Source organism: Typopeltis vanoorti, chromosome 16 (assembly GCF_054136105.1).
Source record: "Typopeltis vanoorti isolate ZY-2024b chromosome 16, IOZ_Tvanoo_1.0, whole genome shotgun sequence".
NCBI lineage: Eukaryota > Metazoa > Arthropoda > Arachnida > Uropygi > Thelyphonidae > Typopeltis > Typopeltis vanoorti.
Window position 1 is genome coordinate 43,320,352 of NC_143564.1, and position 20,749 is coordinate 43,341,100.

A 20,749-nucleotide genomic window follows, 5' to 3' on the forward strand; every position below is an offset into this window, starting at 1 on the left:
CTTTTATTAGGTGAAACACGAACATTAGATGAAAGAAATCTGTCTGCTGAAATATTGGCGAAGTAAGAATATTATTTATATTAACATAAGTATAGTTTAGACCAGACACAAATAACAAGTTGAGTTGTAGACTAGATAGCAGCTTTTATATATCTGACACTATATTATATACATTTATATACTCATAATAATGCTTAATGGTATAACCAACACCAAAGATAAAAAATTCCTCTATTAAACTCACTAATGTTTTGCTGGTTTGCCATTATCAGAGCACAATGATAACTGTTACAGGAACACAGCACTAAACCAAGTAGTTGTAGAAACAATTTAAGTTCTTATATAGCACTCTCTCTCTCTGTCAGTCAGATAACTACAAAATTAATTTAGAGAAGTCCAACTATTACATCTTAAAATTATAATCTCTCAGATTTTTGGTAAATTAATTCAACTATACTTGTCCATGTTGGGAGAGTGCTTCATAGCCAATGCTAATTCTAAGAATAGCCTCTCAGACCTGTAACAACTCCTATGCAATAAAGATGTTTTTCTCCATCTGATTCTATGTGAAGGAGTATCCAGGTCTGCCAATACTGATTTGCTATACAGGCGATATCGGATGTAATGTTAATATTCTTCAAGGTGGATGTTAACTGATCTACCATGCCTGTCCAAAGTAGGTTAATTTGCAGGCACAAGGAACTTTATATACTCCAGGATGTTCAAGAGGATGTAGTCAATCTTTAGGAGAATATATAAAAGTAGCTAGTTGAATGAAAGATTTGAAAGTGGATGGAGTGGTATCATATGTACAAAGAACTTTGGTTATTTTTTCTGCTATATCCTTAATATGTGGAATGAGAATGATTTTACTGTGATCCTGTATTTATGTATTTTTAAAAAAAAGTGTATTTTTTCCCCTTCTTGGTGTTGGTTATTCTGTTAATTATTATTCTGTATTCTGTATTATTATGAATAATAAACAACATCTAAGTCTTTCTTTAAAAAATTTTGTATAAATAAAATTTCTATTGCAATAGAATTTCTGGTTAGTTGTCTAAAAATCTTATTACTAGAGTAGTAACATGAGCTTAGTAAAGCTATAAAGAATTTATTAACTGCATTTTTTGGGGGGAAGGGTGTTGCTTGAGGGTTAAAGTTAAATAACTGGGAGGCAAGTCAATTAGCTTGTAAGGAATTGAGCAGGACTTCTGACCAGAATTTCACTGGATGGCAGCAGATGGCATATGGTAACTCAAAACCTTTGTGATATGTGACACAAATTCTAGCTAGATGTTACTATTGCAGGCTTTTATAGATCGAAAACTAGTCACTCCAGACACACTATCCATTCATCTCATTGAGGGTACATCATTCTCTCCCCCCCCTTTTTTTTTTTGCACTTTGCCCTCTATTACTGTTTTGAGAACTCCTCCTACTCATTCTATGTCCAAAGTATTTCAGCATCTTTCTGTCATTACTCTTCAAGAGTTTTAAAGTTCTATCACTGCTTTCTAGAACCCATCCATTTGTGTGCCTTTTGGTGTATGAGATCCTCAACAGTCTCTTGTAACATCACATTTCAAAAGCAGCCTGTTTTTTCCTATCAGACTTCTTTTGGCTTCCAAGTTTTCACATGCATAAATGCTATTGAAAAAAACATCTGTATCTAGATGCTCAGCTTTGTTCCTGTACTAATTGATCTGTCCTTCCAGACATTTGCTATTCTTCTTCTTTTTTTTTTTTTCTATCAGTATCTCCCAAATAGCAGTTCTTCATATTGATAATGGATCCTAATTATTCAGATGGAGTCACTTGAAGGTCAAAGCCAGATAACTGGGAGGAGATCTCCACATAGCCTTCAAGGAATGTGGAGAATGGACTGGAGCTTCCGACTTATTACCTAATCTTTACCTTCACATGGTGCACCCTGTTAGTAGATATCCACTGGGCACTGAAAAATGAGTATGCAGCTGGCAATTTAAGACTTAGCTGGCCAAATTCTATTGGCTTAGCCCAGAAATAAACATGGTAGTACAACATGAGATTTCATGATGACTAGGTGTTGCCAGTGTTATATTAAATGAGGCCCCCTGCTATTTTCAGGGAACCAGGACGAACAGTGAAAAATCAGCTATTGGAATAAGCACATCAGAAGAATTGAAGATAAGAACCATCAATATAAGGACCCTTAATGGAAAAGAAATCAAACTTGCAGAAGAACTGGAAAAGTACCACATAGACTGATGTTGCTGAAGCAAAGAGGACTGAAACAGGCAAGATACCACTAAATAAAAATATAGGATTCTATATTTGGGCAATAATGATTAAGTAAAGGAAGGATAAGTGATAGCATTCAACAGCAAACATGAAGATAATCTTCTTGATTGGAAGGCAATTTTAAGTAGTTATGTGGCCAAACCAAACTTCAAAAGGGGGAAATGGACAATGAAATGTATTTGTGCTTATGGTCCCACAGAAGATTCTAATAAGGAAGAAGTAGAAGAATTTTTTTTGAGTCATTAGAGAAGGCACCAACATAAAGAAAATGGAAAAGCCAGATCTTGTTGGAGATGTAAACAGCAGAGTAGAAAATGAATCCCAGGCATATAGAAATGTTTTGGGTAGAGGAACTGGCAGAAGAATGAGGGAGATGCCATGTTCACTTAATTAGTATTACTGAAACAAAACAAAAATGGGAGATTCTTAAAAATAACAACTACAAGATGTTATATTCAGGCAAAGATAGATGATCAAGGAAAGGAAAGAGTAGTCAACAAACCAAATATGAAGATAATCTTGAATGGCATGCAAAATATCAAGTTATGTGAGCAAGAATTAAAATGGGGTTGTAAAACATGCTTATGGTCAAGCAGAAGGTTCTACTAAGGAAGACATGTAGGAATTTTTCAATCTATTTGAGAAGGCATCTGATATAAAGAAAAATGAAAAGTTGGCTCTTGTTGGAGATCTAAACAGCAGAGTAGGAAATAAACTCCAAACATTTAGAATGTATTGGAAAAATTTGGAAAAAAATGGCAAAGCTAATAATGGTAAGTACCTGCTGGATTTTTCTGTTCAAGATATTATTCATCACTGACACATTGCAACATAAAAGATACACACAAATTTACATGGACAGAAGGAAAAAAAAGTCTCACTGACTATATATCATGGATGATGATCTCTTCATGCTGGTTCAGGACAAGAGTATACAGGTGAATGAATGGAAATTGAAAGTGATCATTTCTAAGCAGGATAAAAATGAATATCATATAGAAAAGCAAAATATATAAGGAAGCTTTAAAAAGAATTAAGGTTGAGCAGCTTTTACAGGTGAACTGAAAACTATACAAATTTTATTCAAGAAAAAGTGAAAGAGCTCAAAAATCTTGAAACTAGTACCAAACTCTCAAGAAAATAGTTATTAATTCAGGCAGGTGGTGAAGTTATATGCAATTATAGAAAATTCAGAGTTCCACATAATGGATGCGAGAAGTGAGAGAGGCAGTTATAGAAAGGCTCAAAGCATGCTGAAAGTTCCTACCAAATAAGTTGGCAGATGATCTAAAAGAATACAAAGAAACATGTAAGAGCATAGAAAAATTAATTATTCGAAAATGAATATTGCATTATTATGTGTCAAAACGTTTCGAGGTTATTGAAAAGCTTAGAAATTATTAAGTGAGATCTCCAGAGAGTCAGGAATTCATCGAGGGAGGCCACATAATACACACACACACACACACACACACACCAGCTGTTGTACTTGTTCTTAAATTCGTTCGCACTACTTACACATACAACATCCAATGGCAATCCATTCCAATCACACACAACTCAATGAGAGAAAAATCTGGATCTCGCCCCGTTCTTGATGGCATTCATTCTCAGATTCCAAGGATGCTCCTCTCATCCTTTCTCCACCCTCCATAAAATGAAAAATTCCATCAACTGAAATCCTGTATGACTCTTTTAGAAGTTTTTAAGTCTCAATCATATCACCCCACTTTCTCCTGTTTACCTAATGTCTGCAATCTACAAATTCTCAATCTGTCTTCATAATCAGTATTCCACAATCCTGATATAATTTTCAACACTCTCCTTTGCACTCTCTACACTGTATCAGGATCACCACAGAAACTAAGAGACCATACACAATAATCGAAGCGAAGTGTTATCAAGGCCTAAAGAGGCAAAATGATCCCTATATATCCAAAATGACTTGAACTTCAGCTTTCTGTCTATTAAAACTCCAAGATCCCTAGCTTGATCAGTTTCTTCTAGCATAATCCCACCAATATAATATGACATTGGATATCTAATCACCCCAAAGTGCATGACTCTACATTTACTAACATTGAACCGACATCCATTTTACTGTGCCCACAATTCCTGCCTACTGAAATCATTCTGCAAGTACTACGTATCATCTGCATTCCTGATTAGCCTGCCTATCTTTGCATATGACAGGTGACATGCAGCAAATAGCTGTAATCTCCAATTTATGCAACAGTTTTCCATGCTGTATTCTGTCAAAAGCTTTAGCAAAATCCAAAAGCTTTTGGTCTGTATCCATTCCCCTTGTCCAACTCAGTGGTGACATTATTCTAGAATGTGAGCAATTAGCTAAAACATGACCTACCCTTAGTAAATCCATGCTGTTCTGGAAGAGAGAATACTGTAATAGGAATCAGAGATGATGAAGTGGCACAAAAATTGAAGATACCAGATGTTTAATAACTTTAATTATAACTATTGCTAAATGAAATGCTGTGACAGCACAGTAGTAGATAATTCAAGTGGAATGCAATCTGCAGTACACATTTCAAAAACCTGAAATGCAGAAGGCTGTTGGAGTAGATGAAAATCTACCAGAAATTCTCAGATGTAGCAGTTATAAAATTTTAAAGTGGGTAACTGTATAATTCTGATGGCTTGATGAAAGATTAAAATTCCAGATTGTTTGAGTGTAGCTCATAGTATTCATCTATAAAAAAAAATAAAAAGCGAAATAAAACTGATTGCGAGAATTACAAAGGAATTTTCCTATTGGATGTTCCTGGTAAGTTTATGCATGCAAACTTGAGAATAGGCTAACAAATATTGTGTTAAGTAGACATCAGAGTTCAGGCCAAATAGAGGTTTTTAATATCAGATTTTCACCTCATAACAAATAATTGAGAAGTCATGGGGAATATAACAAGGATCTATATCTAATTTTTGTAGATCTGAAAAAGGCATATTACTAGGTGCCAAGAGAAAAGCTGTTCAAAACACTACAATTATCTGGTGTAAAGTGAGAAATTATGTCAAGCAGTATATAGTCTCTGTTTGTGTTTAGTCAACAGTTAGAATTCGGAATGTTACAGGAGATGGGTTCAATGTCAAATCAGGTGTGAGACAAAGGTATACATTATAAAGAAAGTGGCATTAAGTCTGATATTAGAATTGGAGTTATCAAACTTAACTCTTGCTTTATGCAGATGAAGTTGTGCTTCTAAATAAATCCAGTGCTGGTCTCCAGGATTCTCTGGCTAAATTGAATACCAGCTATAACATTCAGTGTATGCTTACTGCTGAAAGGTGGGAATAGATCCCGCAAAAGAATTGTCTGTATTGGTCCATGTGTACTTTGCCTTTTTTTGTTTTCTTCCGAGCACACGGTTCTACCGTACGAGGCACAATAGGAGGATTATCATCCAGTTCATTCATACTCTCATCAATTTCCTCCTCTGAGCTAGAGCTTGTTTCTGGAATGATAACATTCTGTGGTCTTGAAATATTTAAATGAAAGATAATGTAGAAGTGGGCATTGTAATTTCATTGTTATTATTATTATTATCAGAATGTGTATGGATATACATTACACAATGTCCACTTCTACATTATCTTTCATTAGCTATTGCATTAGCTATAATCATTTCTATAAAATTCAAACCGCATTTGGTCCACTGAGCAGCACTAGGGTGTAAACACTTGGCTTGGTCTTTTATTACCCAACATGCATGCAGTCCACTACAGTGGACAGGTATATATTGTATGATATCAACGTAGTCATAAAGCTTCAATGAAAAAATTACATATGTGCACCTGCTATCTTCAAGTCCGCCATCTTGGCTACACAGTACAAATTAAAAGCCATTTACGACCGTGGAAGTCGCATTCTTAGCCACTAGGTAACACCACTATGCATAGGAATCCACTGGAGTGGACTGCATGCATCAGAGGTTACAAAACATGTCTCATGGAGCTGTGAAGTAAACCAATAGTAGCCATCCACCACAGTGGACATGATGCATGAGAGGGTTAAGTAAGAATTGTGACATTGGGCATCCTTGCTGCACTCCTCTGTTTATTGATTTCTATTATAGCTTTTTCCTTGATTCTTACAGTTATTTGGTTGTTTTGATATATGTTAGTCATTGCTGTAAGCAGCTGATTTGGAATGTTTAGATTCTTGAGTATGGTCCACAGTTTGTTCTTTAAGACTCTGTCAATCACTCTCTGGTAATCTATAAATGCTGTATTTCTGTGTTGAATTCACAATGCTTCTGCATTAAGATTTTAATAAAGACGACTATTTCTTGAAAATAAAGTATTTAGCAACCATAATGAAATTACAGCAAAAAGGAGTGTTTCTCGTCGCATGGAGAATGTTAACACGTTCGCTGCCACGCCACTTCGGCATAGTCTGTTCCCCTACGCCAAGCAATTTCACTTCTTCAAGGTCAGTACGGTAATCTCGTTGCCGGCGGTAAACGTCATACGAGTGTACTCGTAGTTGGCTTGTGCAGAGCATATACCATCTATGAGAATACACAGTTTTGATGCTAGCTCCACAAGCCAAGCATTTTCACTTCTTCAAGGTCAGTACAGTAATCTCGTTGCTGGCGGTAAGCGTCATACGAGTATACTCGTAGCTGGCAGCGAACGTGTTAAGCAATGGATGAGGAGGATCAAATGTGCTTTCAAACAAGATGCAATCTAGATGAATTGTTGCCTCAGTACTGATATTCTGACCTGGTAATTTTGTATTTTGAATTCTCAAGTGCTGATATTCTAAGGCAATTGTTCATCTTTAAAAAGTAATTCATATATCTGGGCTTCACATGTTGAAAGTAATCAGTTTCATTAATAGCACATTTACAATTTGCACATGCCATTAATTTATATCCTATACTGTGTATAGTGGAATCACCACCCATCTCGCTTTTTATAAATTTACCTCTAACTCCTGCTTTTTCTTCAAAAATTATTTGGCAGTGTGATACATACAACCACCAATTATTTTCTTTGAGGTTCATATTAGAGAAATTGTATCTTATTGTGATCTTCAATGCTTATAATTAAAATAAAATTAATAAATCACATTGTAATGGAGCTAACAGCTAACTTTTTAGGAAATATGTAAATGTGATGTGTACATGATGATGATGTACACATCACATGAGGAAATTTAAATCTACTCTTTATTCAGCACAGTATAGAACACTGAAATGTACTACAGCATTTAGAATAAGGAGTGGGGTTGAGAGCAGTATCAATTCATTATTACGGAAAAAAAGAATTTTTTTTCTTTTAATTTATATCTTGATTTATATATATATATATATATATATAAAATTTATATCTTTTCTTAGCTGTTTTACAAAAATGGTAAGAATTTTCTCTGTTTAAAATTAAAAACAGTTTTGATAAATTATTAGAAGCAATAGAAGACCTTAAACTTAATCCTGTAATTAATAGAGAATTATATAATAAATGCCATTTTTAGGAAAGAATGTAATCAATTCAAACAGGTTTGGATTAATTGATTGTTTGAATAAATTCGGAATATGTATGATTTTTTATTGAATTATGTTTAATTAGTTTTCGAAAAAATATCCTGACTTTGTAAAAATTGTATACATTGTAAATATTTCATATAATTGAATGATTTGCTTATTATGTTTGTTTTTATGGTATCATGTATATAATTTGAGTGTAAATTATATATTTTTTACAATGTGTATATATATATATATATATATTTTTTTTTTTTTTTTTTCTTTTTTTTTTTTTCAAAAAAAAAACTTGTTTGTATTTATTAATCTAATTATAAAGACCTTAATATTACCTGAAGTTAAGTGGTAGCCTAACAAAGGAAACTGAGATATATTTAAATAATCAAGCTAATTTAATTAGCTTGATTAATCTAATATTGAAATCCTTAGGGAAGCACACAGAAATAATGTTATGTATATTATTTTATGTTTATTTACAGTAATGTGCCTATATGATACACTATTGTTACATGCAGTCAGCAGTTATTTTGTCACTTGAGTTTCGCTTTGAATCTTGTTAATAGACATGCACATTAATTGGCAGGTTTTTTAACAACTGTCACCAGGGAACAGGAACTAGCCATCAACCAAGAGATGAGAGGAAAGAGAGCTGGAAAGGAGAAAAACCAGCGAGTTAAATTTTGTGATCTCAGAGAAGTTTTTATATGCATTGTTATCTAATCTCCGAGGAACCATGAAGATAATATTGAAGGACAATACCTTCATATATATCGGTGAGAATGTTATATACTCCATGAAGTGAGATTGAATCTGCAGCCAGGGGTCTCTTTGGACTGCTCTGTTAAATGCTGTCAAAGGGATTCTCTTCATGCCTTCTTCAGTAAATGAAGGAAAGATGTTTTTCATGAAAATTAATTGCTAGAAGCAGATATATGCATCCCTGCTGTATACCCTTTTCCTAATATTTCACTCACTACCATGATAAACATTAAAAAAAAAAAACCTCTAGAGAAATGGTTAAAAAATCTCCCACAAAAACCACCAAAAATAACAAAAATGTACCCTAAAAATCCAACAAAACCTCAACTCCACATAAAAACAAAAAACTCTTCCAAATTCACTTTCAAAAAAAAAAGCTTTTCAGATTGATTCTTTATTTTTATAATCTTTAGTTGGTTTGGTACTTTTTTTAATTAACCTTTATTTAATGGCAATATATATTATTATTTTTCTTTTTAGCGATGTGGGAAATGTATTCCAGGCTATGTACAAGAGAAGTGATCCTCCTAATGTAATATTAGTTGGCCATAGGTAATTAAATCTGGTTGGAAAATTAAAATAAGGTATACTCCTTGAAAGATAAATACAAATTATTTTAAATCAGAAAAATTATTAAATTGAAAATTATTCAGATTATTAGGAAACTCAATCTGAATATCTCATTTCATAATCAGCATATCTCTTTATGTCGAAAGATATACACCAGGTTTAGGTTATTTTATATGTTTGCAGCAGGTTACATTTCATCTGGATAAGGGCAATGGCAATAATATCATTGTGAGTTTGTTTTTAATCTGCTCAGAAAATTTTTCTTATTCATTCAGGTAAACTGTTTTATATAATGAAATTGCTTAATGTGATAAGGCAAATGAAATTTTGATGTACAAGTATAATCAATAAATAATCAATAATGGTTAGCACATGTAAAATGTATAAATTTATTTGGTCCTATATATTTCATCAGGGAGAATAAAAGATAGGTGAAACAGTATTCAAAATTGACTTGTCAACTATCATGAGTTTTCCCATTCATGTTTAACCATTAACCATTTTGTGTCATCATAGCTTATTGAACAGAAGAACAAAAACACTATTAAAATTAAATAATCAATGTTTACTTGTGGTAATTTATGTTTAGTTATTATTAATAGTTTATATAACCTTTATATCTAATTTGTATCTAGAGAACCAGCATCTCCTCTAGTTGAGGGTATAGTAGTAAATTGGTTTCCCCAAGCTGACTGCCAGATAGTAAATTGGACTGACCTTGGTGACACTTTGTTAGACTTTGATCAGCTGGTGAACAGCATTGCTGCTGCTTACTATGCCAGGTTGTGCATATAGGAAGCCCAACTTGCAGGGGAACACTGTCAAGGCCATACTTGGATTGAAGTCTGGGCATTCCCTTCGTTGGGAGGTCATGTCTATGATTCCTTCACTCATATGGCATGCTCCCACTCTATAAATTTTTTCCGATATTCCACTACCATGAAAGAGCATAAAATGATAGTATGACTGGAGTTTAAAAAAAAAATCTTGTGCTAAAACCAAAAATATCTCAACAAATATATTGCACAAAAAATAATAAAAATATACTCCAAAAAATCTAACAAAACAATAAAATTCATGTAAAACAAAACACTTTGTTATAGTTTACCAACATCTGGGGACCCAATATTAACATCAGTGATGTTTACCACCAGACATCCAAACCCAGTTTGTTTTTGATCACTGCATCTCAACTGGAATCCTCAATGACTACATCTCACTTAAACTTTCCATGTTATGTCATACATGATGCCTTCCATAAGAAGAGTTGAAGTATACACTTTTATCAGGTCTGATATCTCATGCCATAGGTTATCAGACTAAGAATCTCTTTTTTATAATCTGCTTTGGCTCAAAATTTACTTGTCTTCATTTGCAGCTTTTCCACTCTCCTAATTCTGATGATTGTAATGACCTTTTTGATTATTTATGTCTGAAAGGTTGATTACATGGTCTAATTACTCGAACAATATTCCACTACAGAGAGATAATCTTCCTTACAGATTTCAGTCTCCATAATTCTAGCTGGCTCACCTCTCTCTCTCTCTCTCTCTCTCTCTCTCCGCAGACCAAATTGGAAGAGAAGCTGGAAGCTGTTTTTCCCTGTCACTAAAACAAATCATTTCTCATCATTCTTCTAACCTGAGGCCATCTCATAACCAGTTCTCCCTTCATATACACTAATATTAGTTCTCTTCTTAGAAAGTGACTGTAACTTTGACCATGTTTTTTTTCTACAGATCCTCCTCTACCCAGCTATTCTTAGCCTTGTATCCTATGGAACTGTAGTGGTGCCAATTGGGATGACTTTAGAGATTTCTGTGCCTCTTTTCCATTGTGTGATTATTGTTTCTGTTATCCTGATATAAGCATTTGTTGTGATATAATAACTGAATTTATTCTTGCTGTGACAAGTGCATTTTTTATCCACTCCAGTGAACATCCTCTAACCTTTATTCGAGCTTTGGTTTTTCAACAAATGTGCCAAGTCAGTCTAAATAAAAATACAGCATATGCCCAATGCTGAAGATAAACACTTGCCTTACACCACAGCCCATAACAACTGCAAAAAAATTATCAACAAATGAAAGGGAAGACCAAATGCATTAAGTGTGCTTCTCAAATGGCAGACGAGCCTTCTGATTTCTTGTCAATGCTGTTAGACAAAACTTCTGTCCTCCTATGTTTTCATCTGTCTCATGATAGAACAAAGGAAGCATCTTCTAAAAACAAAGCAGTATCTTAGCGTTAGGCGTTTCCTCTAACTCTTGTTGACATCATCAAAGCAAATTTCCTCCCACAAACCACCCACAGTATGCTTCCTCTGATCATTTGCCAGGACATGAGACAAATGCATTAAGTGTGCTTCTCAAATGGCAGACGAGCCTTCTGATTTCTTGTCAAGGCTGTTAGGCAAAACTTCTGTCCTCCTATGTTTTCATCTGTCTCATGATAGAACAAAGGAAGCATCTTCTAAAAACAAAGCAGTATCTTAGCGTTAGGCGTTTCCTCTAACTCTTGTTGACATCATCAAAGCAAATCTCCTCCCACAAACCACCCACAGTATGCTTCCTCTGATCATTTGCCAGGACATGAGACAAATACTCAATTATCTTTGCTATTAATAAGTCTCCTGACCCAGTAGTATTCCTCCATTTGCACTATGAGCTTGTGTTCTACAACTAGCACCCATCCTACATTGCCTTTACAAGCTGTCATACTCATCTAACATCTATCCAAGAATGTGGAAGCCAGCTCTTATTCAGCTTTTACCTAAAAATGAAGATAAAAGTTAGCCACAAAACTATTTTCCCATTGCCCTCATCTCAATATACTTGTAAGGTATGGAGTGGAGAAGATAGATCACCAAAGCTAGCTTGTTCACTCACTACCTACAAACCCATTGATTAGTTATAATCAGTGTCTCTGTCTATAGATGAAAACCATGAGAGCTCTACTTCAATCATCTGGAATTTAACCTTCTTACACCAGTCTTCTGAATAATGCAGGGTAGCCACTGCAAAACTTTTATACCTCCATATTTTAGCATTTCTGGTCAAATATCTACTCGAACTGCCTTTCCAAATTTCAGGCTTTTGATAGCTTTGCTTTTTTCCTACCTCGAGTATTGATATGTATTCCTGTGTGCATTCCTCTGAATTTTTCTATTAGTGTTCTGTCACTATTTGTGTTGTTTAACAGTCTTTCAAAATAATAATAATAATTATTATTATTATTTGATACCTCCAGTGAGTCCAAAGACTCATCGAGGGGAGGATACTGCTCTACAACTCTGTCTCCACCAACTGATCGCAACTACACCAATGCTGTCTACTTCCAACCACCACCATTAATATTTCCACAGACAATCACAAACATCCATTCCCACAGTAGGATTCAAACCTGCAGCCTTTTGGCTGGAGAGCGGATACGCTTACCACTCGGCCAGCAAGGCTGGCAATTACTTCAAACATCTCAAATATCGTTATATCATGTTTTCATGTTTAACTTTATCATCTTTGATTCCTTTTACCATACTCTTTCCTCCATTTCTAAGCCTTTTAATAGCCTCCAGAACATTTTCTACCTTTCTGATATTTATTTTCTATATTCTTACCAAAGACTTTGACTTTGGTTTAGCTACTTTTACACATAGCCTACATCTCTTTACATTTTTCTCTGTATTTTTTTAGGACATCTGCTGAATTAGTTTGTAGAAACTTTTGGTATGCTTTATTCTTTTCCAAGATTGCTTGTTTAACTTCTTGTGTCCATCATCTTCTTATTTTTCTATCCTAACCTTACCACATTCCTCCCTAGCTTGTTATCAATCAATGTTTTCTTCAGTTTGCCACTGGGACTCCAAAGTTTTGTTTTATTTTCAAACATTTTCATATTTTCTTGAATAATGTATAGCTGAGGCTACAATTCACCTGGAAGAGCTGCCCAACTTTAATTCTTTTTTCAAACTTTCATGCATATTGTTCTTTTCCATATGATATTCATTTTTATTCTACTTAAAACTTTTACAGTAGGACACTTCCAATTTCAAATTATCTTTCTTGATAACAACACTCTTGTATCATTATCAACAATAACATAGTTGATGAATCTTTTTCTTATTTCTCGTGACTTTTCTCCATGTGGTTTGTGCACATATTTATGTTGGAACATGGTAATGAGTAGTCCATATCCTGAACCAAAATCCTGCAGTCACTTACTATTATTATTAGCCTTTCCCTTTTTTCCAAATTTTCCAGAATTCATTTCCTATTCTGCTGTTTAGATCTCCAACCAGGATCAACTTTTCCATTTTTTTTTATGTTAGCCGCCTTCTCTAATGACTTGAAAAATTCCTCCACTTTTTCCTTAGAAGAACCTTCTTTTGCACCATAGGCACAAATATATTTCATTGTCCATCTGAGTGTGTTGGATCTGGTAATATAATCAGAAGATGTAGCTATAACTACAGTAGCAACACTATCTTTGATTGGGGAAAGTGACCATGCAGTCTTATTCTATGTCCTAGAATAAGACTGCATGGTCACTTTCTCCATTCTAGCAAACCTCACAAACCTATGGCATGTGTGCCAGAGATGGCATGTCCGAGAATTTTGCTGGCATGTCAATGATTTACAGGTGATATCCTTTTATACACTGCTTATAAATTTTCCAACTTTTTTTTAACTATTACAATACGTACAAGTTAAATTTTGTTTTATACAACAGAGCAGCTATGAAGATGTGCATATGATTGGTGTGGTATTAACAAAAGATAACGCAACCCAAAGACAAAGGCAATCGACAATTGTTAAGTTGAAATGCAAATTCTCTTCAACCGAATTCCATTACATCCGAAACTGTCATAACAACATTCACTATATATTTCTTAGTTTTAACACATTCACGACGAGGTGTCATTTATCGTTCTGACGGAACTTCTCATTACCGGCAGACTCAACTCGCACACAGTTTCAACCCTTGGTTGAATTTTATGGCTGCTTGTGTTTGAGCTGGCAGGAGAACTCACACACTCATTATATGGCATGTTTCAATTCTTGGTAGAATTTTATTTGAAATTAGCCTTTGTGATCTGTCATAATGAAATCGAGAATTTCAAATGCAATAAAACAAACACTTGTTTCATGTAATTGAAAAATTGGACAATAGTTTTTAGTTAGATACTGTGTTTCTGGTGCAACATATGGTTTTGCTTGAGCCTATACAGCATAGTTTCTGAGAGGGGACATGTGATTCGTTAGATAGCGCTGTTTTTATTCCAACTGTCTGTAATTGCACTGTTTGTTGAGAAATATATTACACAGACTGTAAAAGCCTCTGTACCTCACTAAGGGATACAATAAAACTACTTGTTTTTCTTGCATCTGCAGTCTGATGGCTGTTGGGGAAGGTGTGTTGTTACTGCGGGGAGCAAGTTACCATCACCTCGACGTGAACATGTTTAAACATTTTTCGTGTGTGAGGTATATGCACAACTTTTTAATGTAAAATCAGGGGTGCGAGTTATACGTGAGGGCAAGTTATATTCGAGTAAATACTGTAAGCATTTCGCCGACAAGTTGACATTCTTCTGCTGCTTCCCCTCTCAGCTGACTTCTATGGTGAGTTACAATGCATAAATATTTTTCTCGCCACCGTTTTTTTTTTTCAAACCAACATCATTAAAATCAATTTAATAATACAATAATTAATTTTGCACTGAATAATATTATAAATTTATGTATAAATAAATATTATAAATAAAATAAAATATTATTTAAAATTATAAATAAATTAATTAATATTCTACGTCAGCAACTCGATTTGTAAACTTTTGGCACGTGTACATAAAAAGGTTTGCCACAACTGTTCTAGGAGGTTGCTCAACATGTGGAATTCTCAGTAAAGAAAAGGTTTATATGATATTACAAAGCTGGCGATTATGACAAACTTAGGTGGCAGCTGGTAGCATAAGAAGCTACAAGGAATGGATGTCAGTAGTACATGGAAAGTGGTCAGGGATTATTTGAAAGAGTATCAGACCATACCCAAGGTCAGGAGGATAAACAGAGTAGGAATTAAGTGGATGAATTGCAATATAATCCAGAAGCTGCAAAAAATAAAGCATTGTGAAAGAGATATAAACAAAAAAGTGATCAGCATGCTCATGAGTAATACAAAGCACAGGCAAGAAGAGTAACTAGTATAGTAAAGATGGCTAAATCAGATTGAGAGAAAATTAGCTAAGTAGGCCTAAGTAAATACAAAAAAGTTTTTTCACTATGTACCAAATAAGAGAAAGAATGACTATAGAAGGATAACTTTACTTAGTGTGCTAGGAAAGTGATAGAAGCAGAAGAATTAGTTGAATTACTGAGTAATCTTTCCAAGGATATATCATCCAGGTGGAGACTTTGCAATCGCTTATGTGAGAGATGATGATGTGAAAATTGAGGAAGATGAATTGGAAGTACTCAGCATGTCAGACTGGACAGTATGTCATCTTGTTTGTTGCAAGACTGCAAGAGAACTAGCGGTGTGTCTGAAGTGGTTTAATCTTAGTCTCAGCTCTGGCACAGTTCCAAAGAAGCAGAAAGAGGGTAAGATAGTTCCATTACATAAAGGTGGCTCCAAAACAGAAGTATTAAATTACAGACCAGTTACTGTCTTTGGAGTAATGGTTAAAGTTTTGGAAAAATTGGTTTAAGATGAAATTCAAGAATGAGTGAATAGGAATATGATAATCTGTGGGGTGGGTGGGTGGGTAGGATAGCTTTGTAAAAGGTAGGCCCCCACCTTAGTAAATCATTCACATTTTATGATAAGGCAATAGCAGAATTGGCTAAAGGAAATGGTTACACCATGATACTGTAGACTATCAGTATATACATGTAGACGTTCTACAGAATTTGGTGTAAATTAGTGTAAACTTAAATATTCTGTTTCATATTACCAGTTTTGGTTGTTAGTGCATTTATATTGTGAGAACTGCACAATTTATTGCTTATTTGTGTGTGTGTGTGTGTGTGTGTGTAGTTTAGTATTGTTTATTTATAAATAGTCGTGTGCAGCTAATATATCTGTTTATGTCTAGCGCTACACACAAAATTTTAATCAGGTGAATCTAGTAGGATCCAAATGCTGTATCCAAAATTAGTGTTATAGTTTGATGTTTAAAATACATGAGTTAAAAATACTTACTTAGTTGACTGAAAATGTGAGTTTTTAAGCAAAGCTTCATGAGAATAATGTATAATGGCATCAGTTTCTCTTACTTCACAACTGAAGCAGAACCAGAAATATCATGCATGCTGGAGCATGTGCAAGTGAAAAGAACATGGCAAATAATAAACAGCTGGATAGAGCTGTGTAATCAAATGAGATAGATACATATATCAGTAATATGGAAGACTTTTTGGAACTAGGGAAGAAGAGAAAAAGTTCCATTAGTGGCAGTCTTTCATAAAGAAAGCTGTTTCAGAAGTTATTTAGCTATATTTAAAATACATAAGTTAACATATTCCAGTTACAAGAGTAACTGGAATAACAGTTGTGGAAGAAAATAATTGGAACTTTGGAACTGAACTTGAATGAAGCTTCTCATATAGGAAGAGAAATGTTTATCAGATGTTAAATTCCATTAGTGCAGTAATGATTTAGCGACTGTTTCGGAGGATACAGCGATTTGTATTTTTCCTCAGAAATCCTTTGTCCAGGAAGAGAAAAGGGGTCATAAATCTTGAAGAAGAAAGTGGAAAGAAGTAACACTTGTGTGTGATTTTTGCAGCCATTAAAGGAAGAATGCCAGATAGTGTTAGGATTTGAAGATTTTATTGTCATGTCTGAAATTTTCATATCACTAAGAATAGGAAATCTGCAGTTATTTCCAAGATAAAGTGGTCTTTAGTCAAGGAACTGTTTATTTCAAGAGAGGTCCAGATACAGTTAAGAGACATAATGTTCTTTTCAGATGGCATATTTTTGGGTACAAAAACCAGATAAGATGTGATAATTATTTTTTTAGATTTTAAGTTGTAAAAATTCAGAATATTGTAATTTTCTTTTAATGTTTTTTTCTATTATTAATATTAATATATATATATTATATATATATATATATATTGAAGTGTGAGGACTCAATTTGCTTAATTATTGTTGAAGTTAAGAATTATAATAATAATTTTTATTATTATTATCTGAGACCTCCAGGGAGTCAAGGACTCATTGAGGAAGGCAATAAATCACCCAAACCAACTGTCATACCTTCTCTTAAATTCTCTCAAACTATATGCACTCACTACCCCTAAAGGCAAACTATTACACTCATTCACTGTTCTGTGAGAGGAAAACCTAACTCTTACCTCTTTCTTGACTGAAAACAAACTGAATTTCCACGGATGCTTCTGTGTTCTTTCCCCACCTTCCATATAACGAAAAATTTCATCAGACTATATCCTATAACATTCAGAAGTTTATAGACCTTTATCATATCACCCTCTCTTTCTCCTATTAACCAGAGTCTATAATCCACATACTTTCAATGTCCTCATAATCTAAATCCCATAATCTGGATATAATCTTTGTAACTCTTTTTTGCATCCTTTCCACATCCTTTCCCCTTGAAACCCAAGAGACTAAATCTGCACACAGTAATCCAGGTGTGTGATTGTATCAAGGCCTTTTAAAGAGGCAAAATGACCTCCTTATACGTCAAGGTTCACCTCAACATTGCAATTATCCTCCGAGTTGCTATGTGAACTTTCAACTTCAAATTCCTATCCACCATTATGCCAAGATCCCTAGCCTCATCAGTTTCTTGTAGCATAACCCTGCTAATATAATATGCCACTGGAAATCTCATCAAGCCAAAGTGCATAACTTTGCTTACCAACGTTAAACTGATAGCCATTTTCTTTTGTTGAAATTTCCAGCCTATTCAAATCATTTTGTAAGTTCTGAATATCAGTAACATCCCTGGTTGCTCTGCCTTTGTTTGCATCATCGGCAAACAATTGCACATCTCCTGTTAGACATTTCCTGTTAGGAATTGTCTAACAGGACTGAAACCAAGGACTGAACTCTGGGGTATACGACTGGTCACCTTAAATCCAGCAGATTCACACCTACCATTTTTTGATATCAGTCTGTTAACCATTCACTGATCCAAGTTGAGAGTTTATATCCCAATTCCACATTCTCCAGTTTATACAACAGCCTTTCATGTGGTATCCTATCAAATGACTTAGCAAAATCCAACATTTTCATAGCCTATCCATTCCCTTTATCCAACTCGGCAGTAACATTGTTATAAAGTATGAGCAAATTGCTAAAATATGACCTTCCTTTAGTAAACCCATATTGCTCCTTGCAGAGTATAGCTTGTTTGTCTACCCATTTCTGTATGTGAGTTCTTATTCACTACCACACCAGGGATACTGATGGTTAGTGGTTAGACACATCAGTTTTTGTACGATCTTGTACAATGGAACTATTATACAAGTGAGGTCCATTCCTGTGGTATCATTTCCGAGCTGAGACTCAAGTTATACAAATATGTGAAAGGCCTAGCCAAATCTGGTGAACATTCTTTTAGCAAATGTTGTATACACCTGGTTGATATATCTTAGCAAAGTGAGCACTCATTAATTGAACAATCTCAGCTTCTGACACCCGAGTACCTTCTGTATTCGTTGTTGCTTATGGCATAATGATAAAATTCTTTTGGATTGCCAATAGCATAGCCAATTTCTTTTCACACTCCAATTTAGCTTTCTACACTATAGTCATTACTTTTCTGGCTTGAGCTTTATATATTTCATAACTCCTCTCACTCTTATTCTCCCAATATTTTATCCACATTATCTTCTTCTTGTAGAACTCTTGTTTAATAAGGTTGCACATCCATTTCATTCCCAACCTATTTGTCATCATCTGTAAAGACAGAATAAGAGATGAATCCCTCTATCGAGGAGTTGCCTTCTTTGTGGGCATCCATACTCTATTCTTCAAGTCCCACTCAATACTAACACAGAGGAAGTTCACCAGTGCTTGACTGGTGAATAAAATAGCTCCATAAATTACTTGTGAATGGCCAATGAAATTTTATGTTATAAAATATTATATTTTTTTCTAAAAACAATTTGTTTATTGATGTTAGTTCATTTAAGAACATCCTTGTTACTTATTTTAAGTTTTTTTTTTTTTTTGCATGAATTTTTGTGACTCACAAACCACAAAAAGTTGTTAACTGCAGTACATTAGTATTGTGAAAGTGCTGAGGGAATTTTTTATTATATTTTTATAAGAATATTATTTTTTATCCTTATCCATCAATTTGCTGATACCACTCTCAAGCAGTGTACAGGGCACTATGGCAGTACTACAAGATTAAGCTTACTAAGTTTGTTGTTACTAATGTTCTGCCAGCAATTTTTCTCCAGATTAGTCTATCACTTGTTAGCACTTCGATATTGTCAAATATTTTTATTATATATTATTATTTATAATGAAATATTTATTGAGTTTTTAGTTATATCTGTTTTTTTGTATTAATTTTTTGCCTTTTTTTATATTTTAATTCACCTTTTACCTAATCCAGAAATGCCACTAGAAACCAAACATGGAACTTTTTCCAGTTGCAAAGACCTCCAATAAACAGAATTGTCACTTAGGGTGATTGTTTACTTTTTCTCCTATCTAAAGATAACCATAAACACCCATGTCCACAGAAGGATTAAAACCCACACCCTGTTAGTTGTAAGTGGATACATTAACCACTCAGTAAACCAAATGCTTATATCTATATACAATATTTATACATATTATAAATATTAATACATAATTTATTTTTGGAAATAAATGTTTGACACTAAAATATCCTTGTTATTATTCTAATTTATTTTACTAGTAAGTATTTTTTTTTCAGGGTGCTTAAGGATCAAAGCTATATAACTGAGAGGAGACCTCCACATAGCCTTTAAAAGAATGCGGAGAACAGACCAGGGCTTCTGACCTAATGTCCAATCCTCACCTTCTTGTGGTGCACCCTGTTAGGTATCTACCTGGATACTGAACGAAAGAAGATGGGCTGGCATTTTGGGATTTAGCCGACCAAATTGTATTCTTATTGGCTTAAACCAATATAGAAAATGATGGTACAACATGACAAAATTTCATGATGGCTGGGGCGTCGCCTGGTTAAACAAGGCCCCCGTTGTTTTCGCCAGGGAACCAGGGCAAACAGCAAAAGTCAGCTACTGGAACAAATCTGAAAGCACACCCCAACTCAACATCACCAGAGTTAAAGATCGGTACTATCAACATAAGAAGCCTGAATGGCAAAGAAATGGAGCTAGCTGAAGAATTAGATAAGTACCAGATCGACATAATAGGGGTGACTGAAACAAAAAATGACAAAAACTGGTGAGATCTTTCTGAAAAATAAATACAAAATGTTATATTCAAGAAATGACAATCAAGGAAAAGAAGGAGTAGCCATAGTATTCAACACTAAATACGAGGATAATCTTCTTGAATGGCAGGTAGTCTCAAGTAGACTGATGTGGGCAAATATGAGAATGGGGAACTGGACAATGAGACTTATTTGTGCCTATGGTCCCACAGAAGGTTCTACT

At 34.3% G+C, this 20,749-nt stretch overlaps 1 protein-coding gene across 3 annotated transcripts in view; it reads left to right on the plus strand.

Moving 5' to 3' along the window:
• LOC150097976 (protein phosphatase methylesterase 1) overlaps positions 1–20,749 on the plus strand; it is a 371,474-nt gene that overhangs the window by 112,597 nt on the left and 238,128 nt on the right. For all 3 annotated transcript variants that reach the window (XR_016549609.1, XM_090406577.1, XM_090406576.1), the window contains exons 5-6: positions 11–62; positions 9,027–9,098. Coding sequence is in view for 2 of the 3 variants with exons in the window: in XM_090406577.1 (XP_090262703.1) it covers positions 11–62; positions 9,027–9,098 (124 nt within the window). In the remaining variant the exon portion in view is untranslated. The remainder of the gene's footprint in view (positions 1–10; positions 63–9,026; positions 9,099–20,749) is intronic.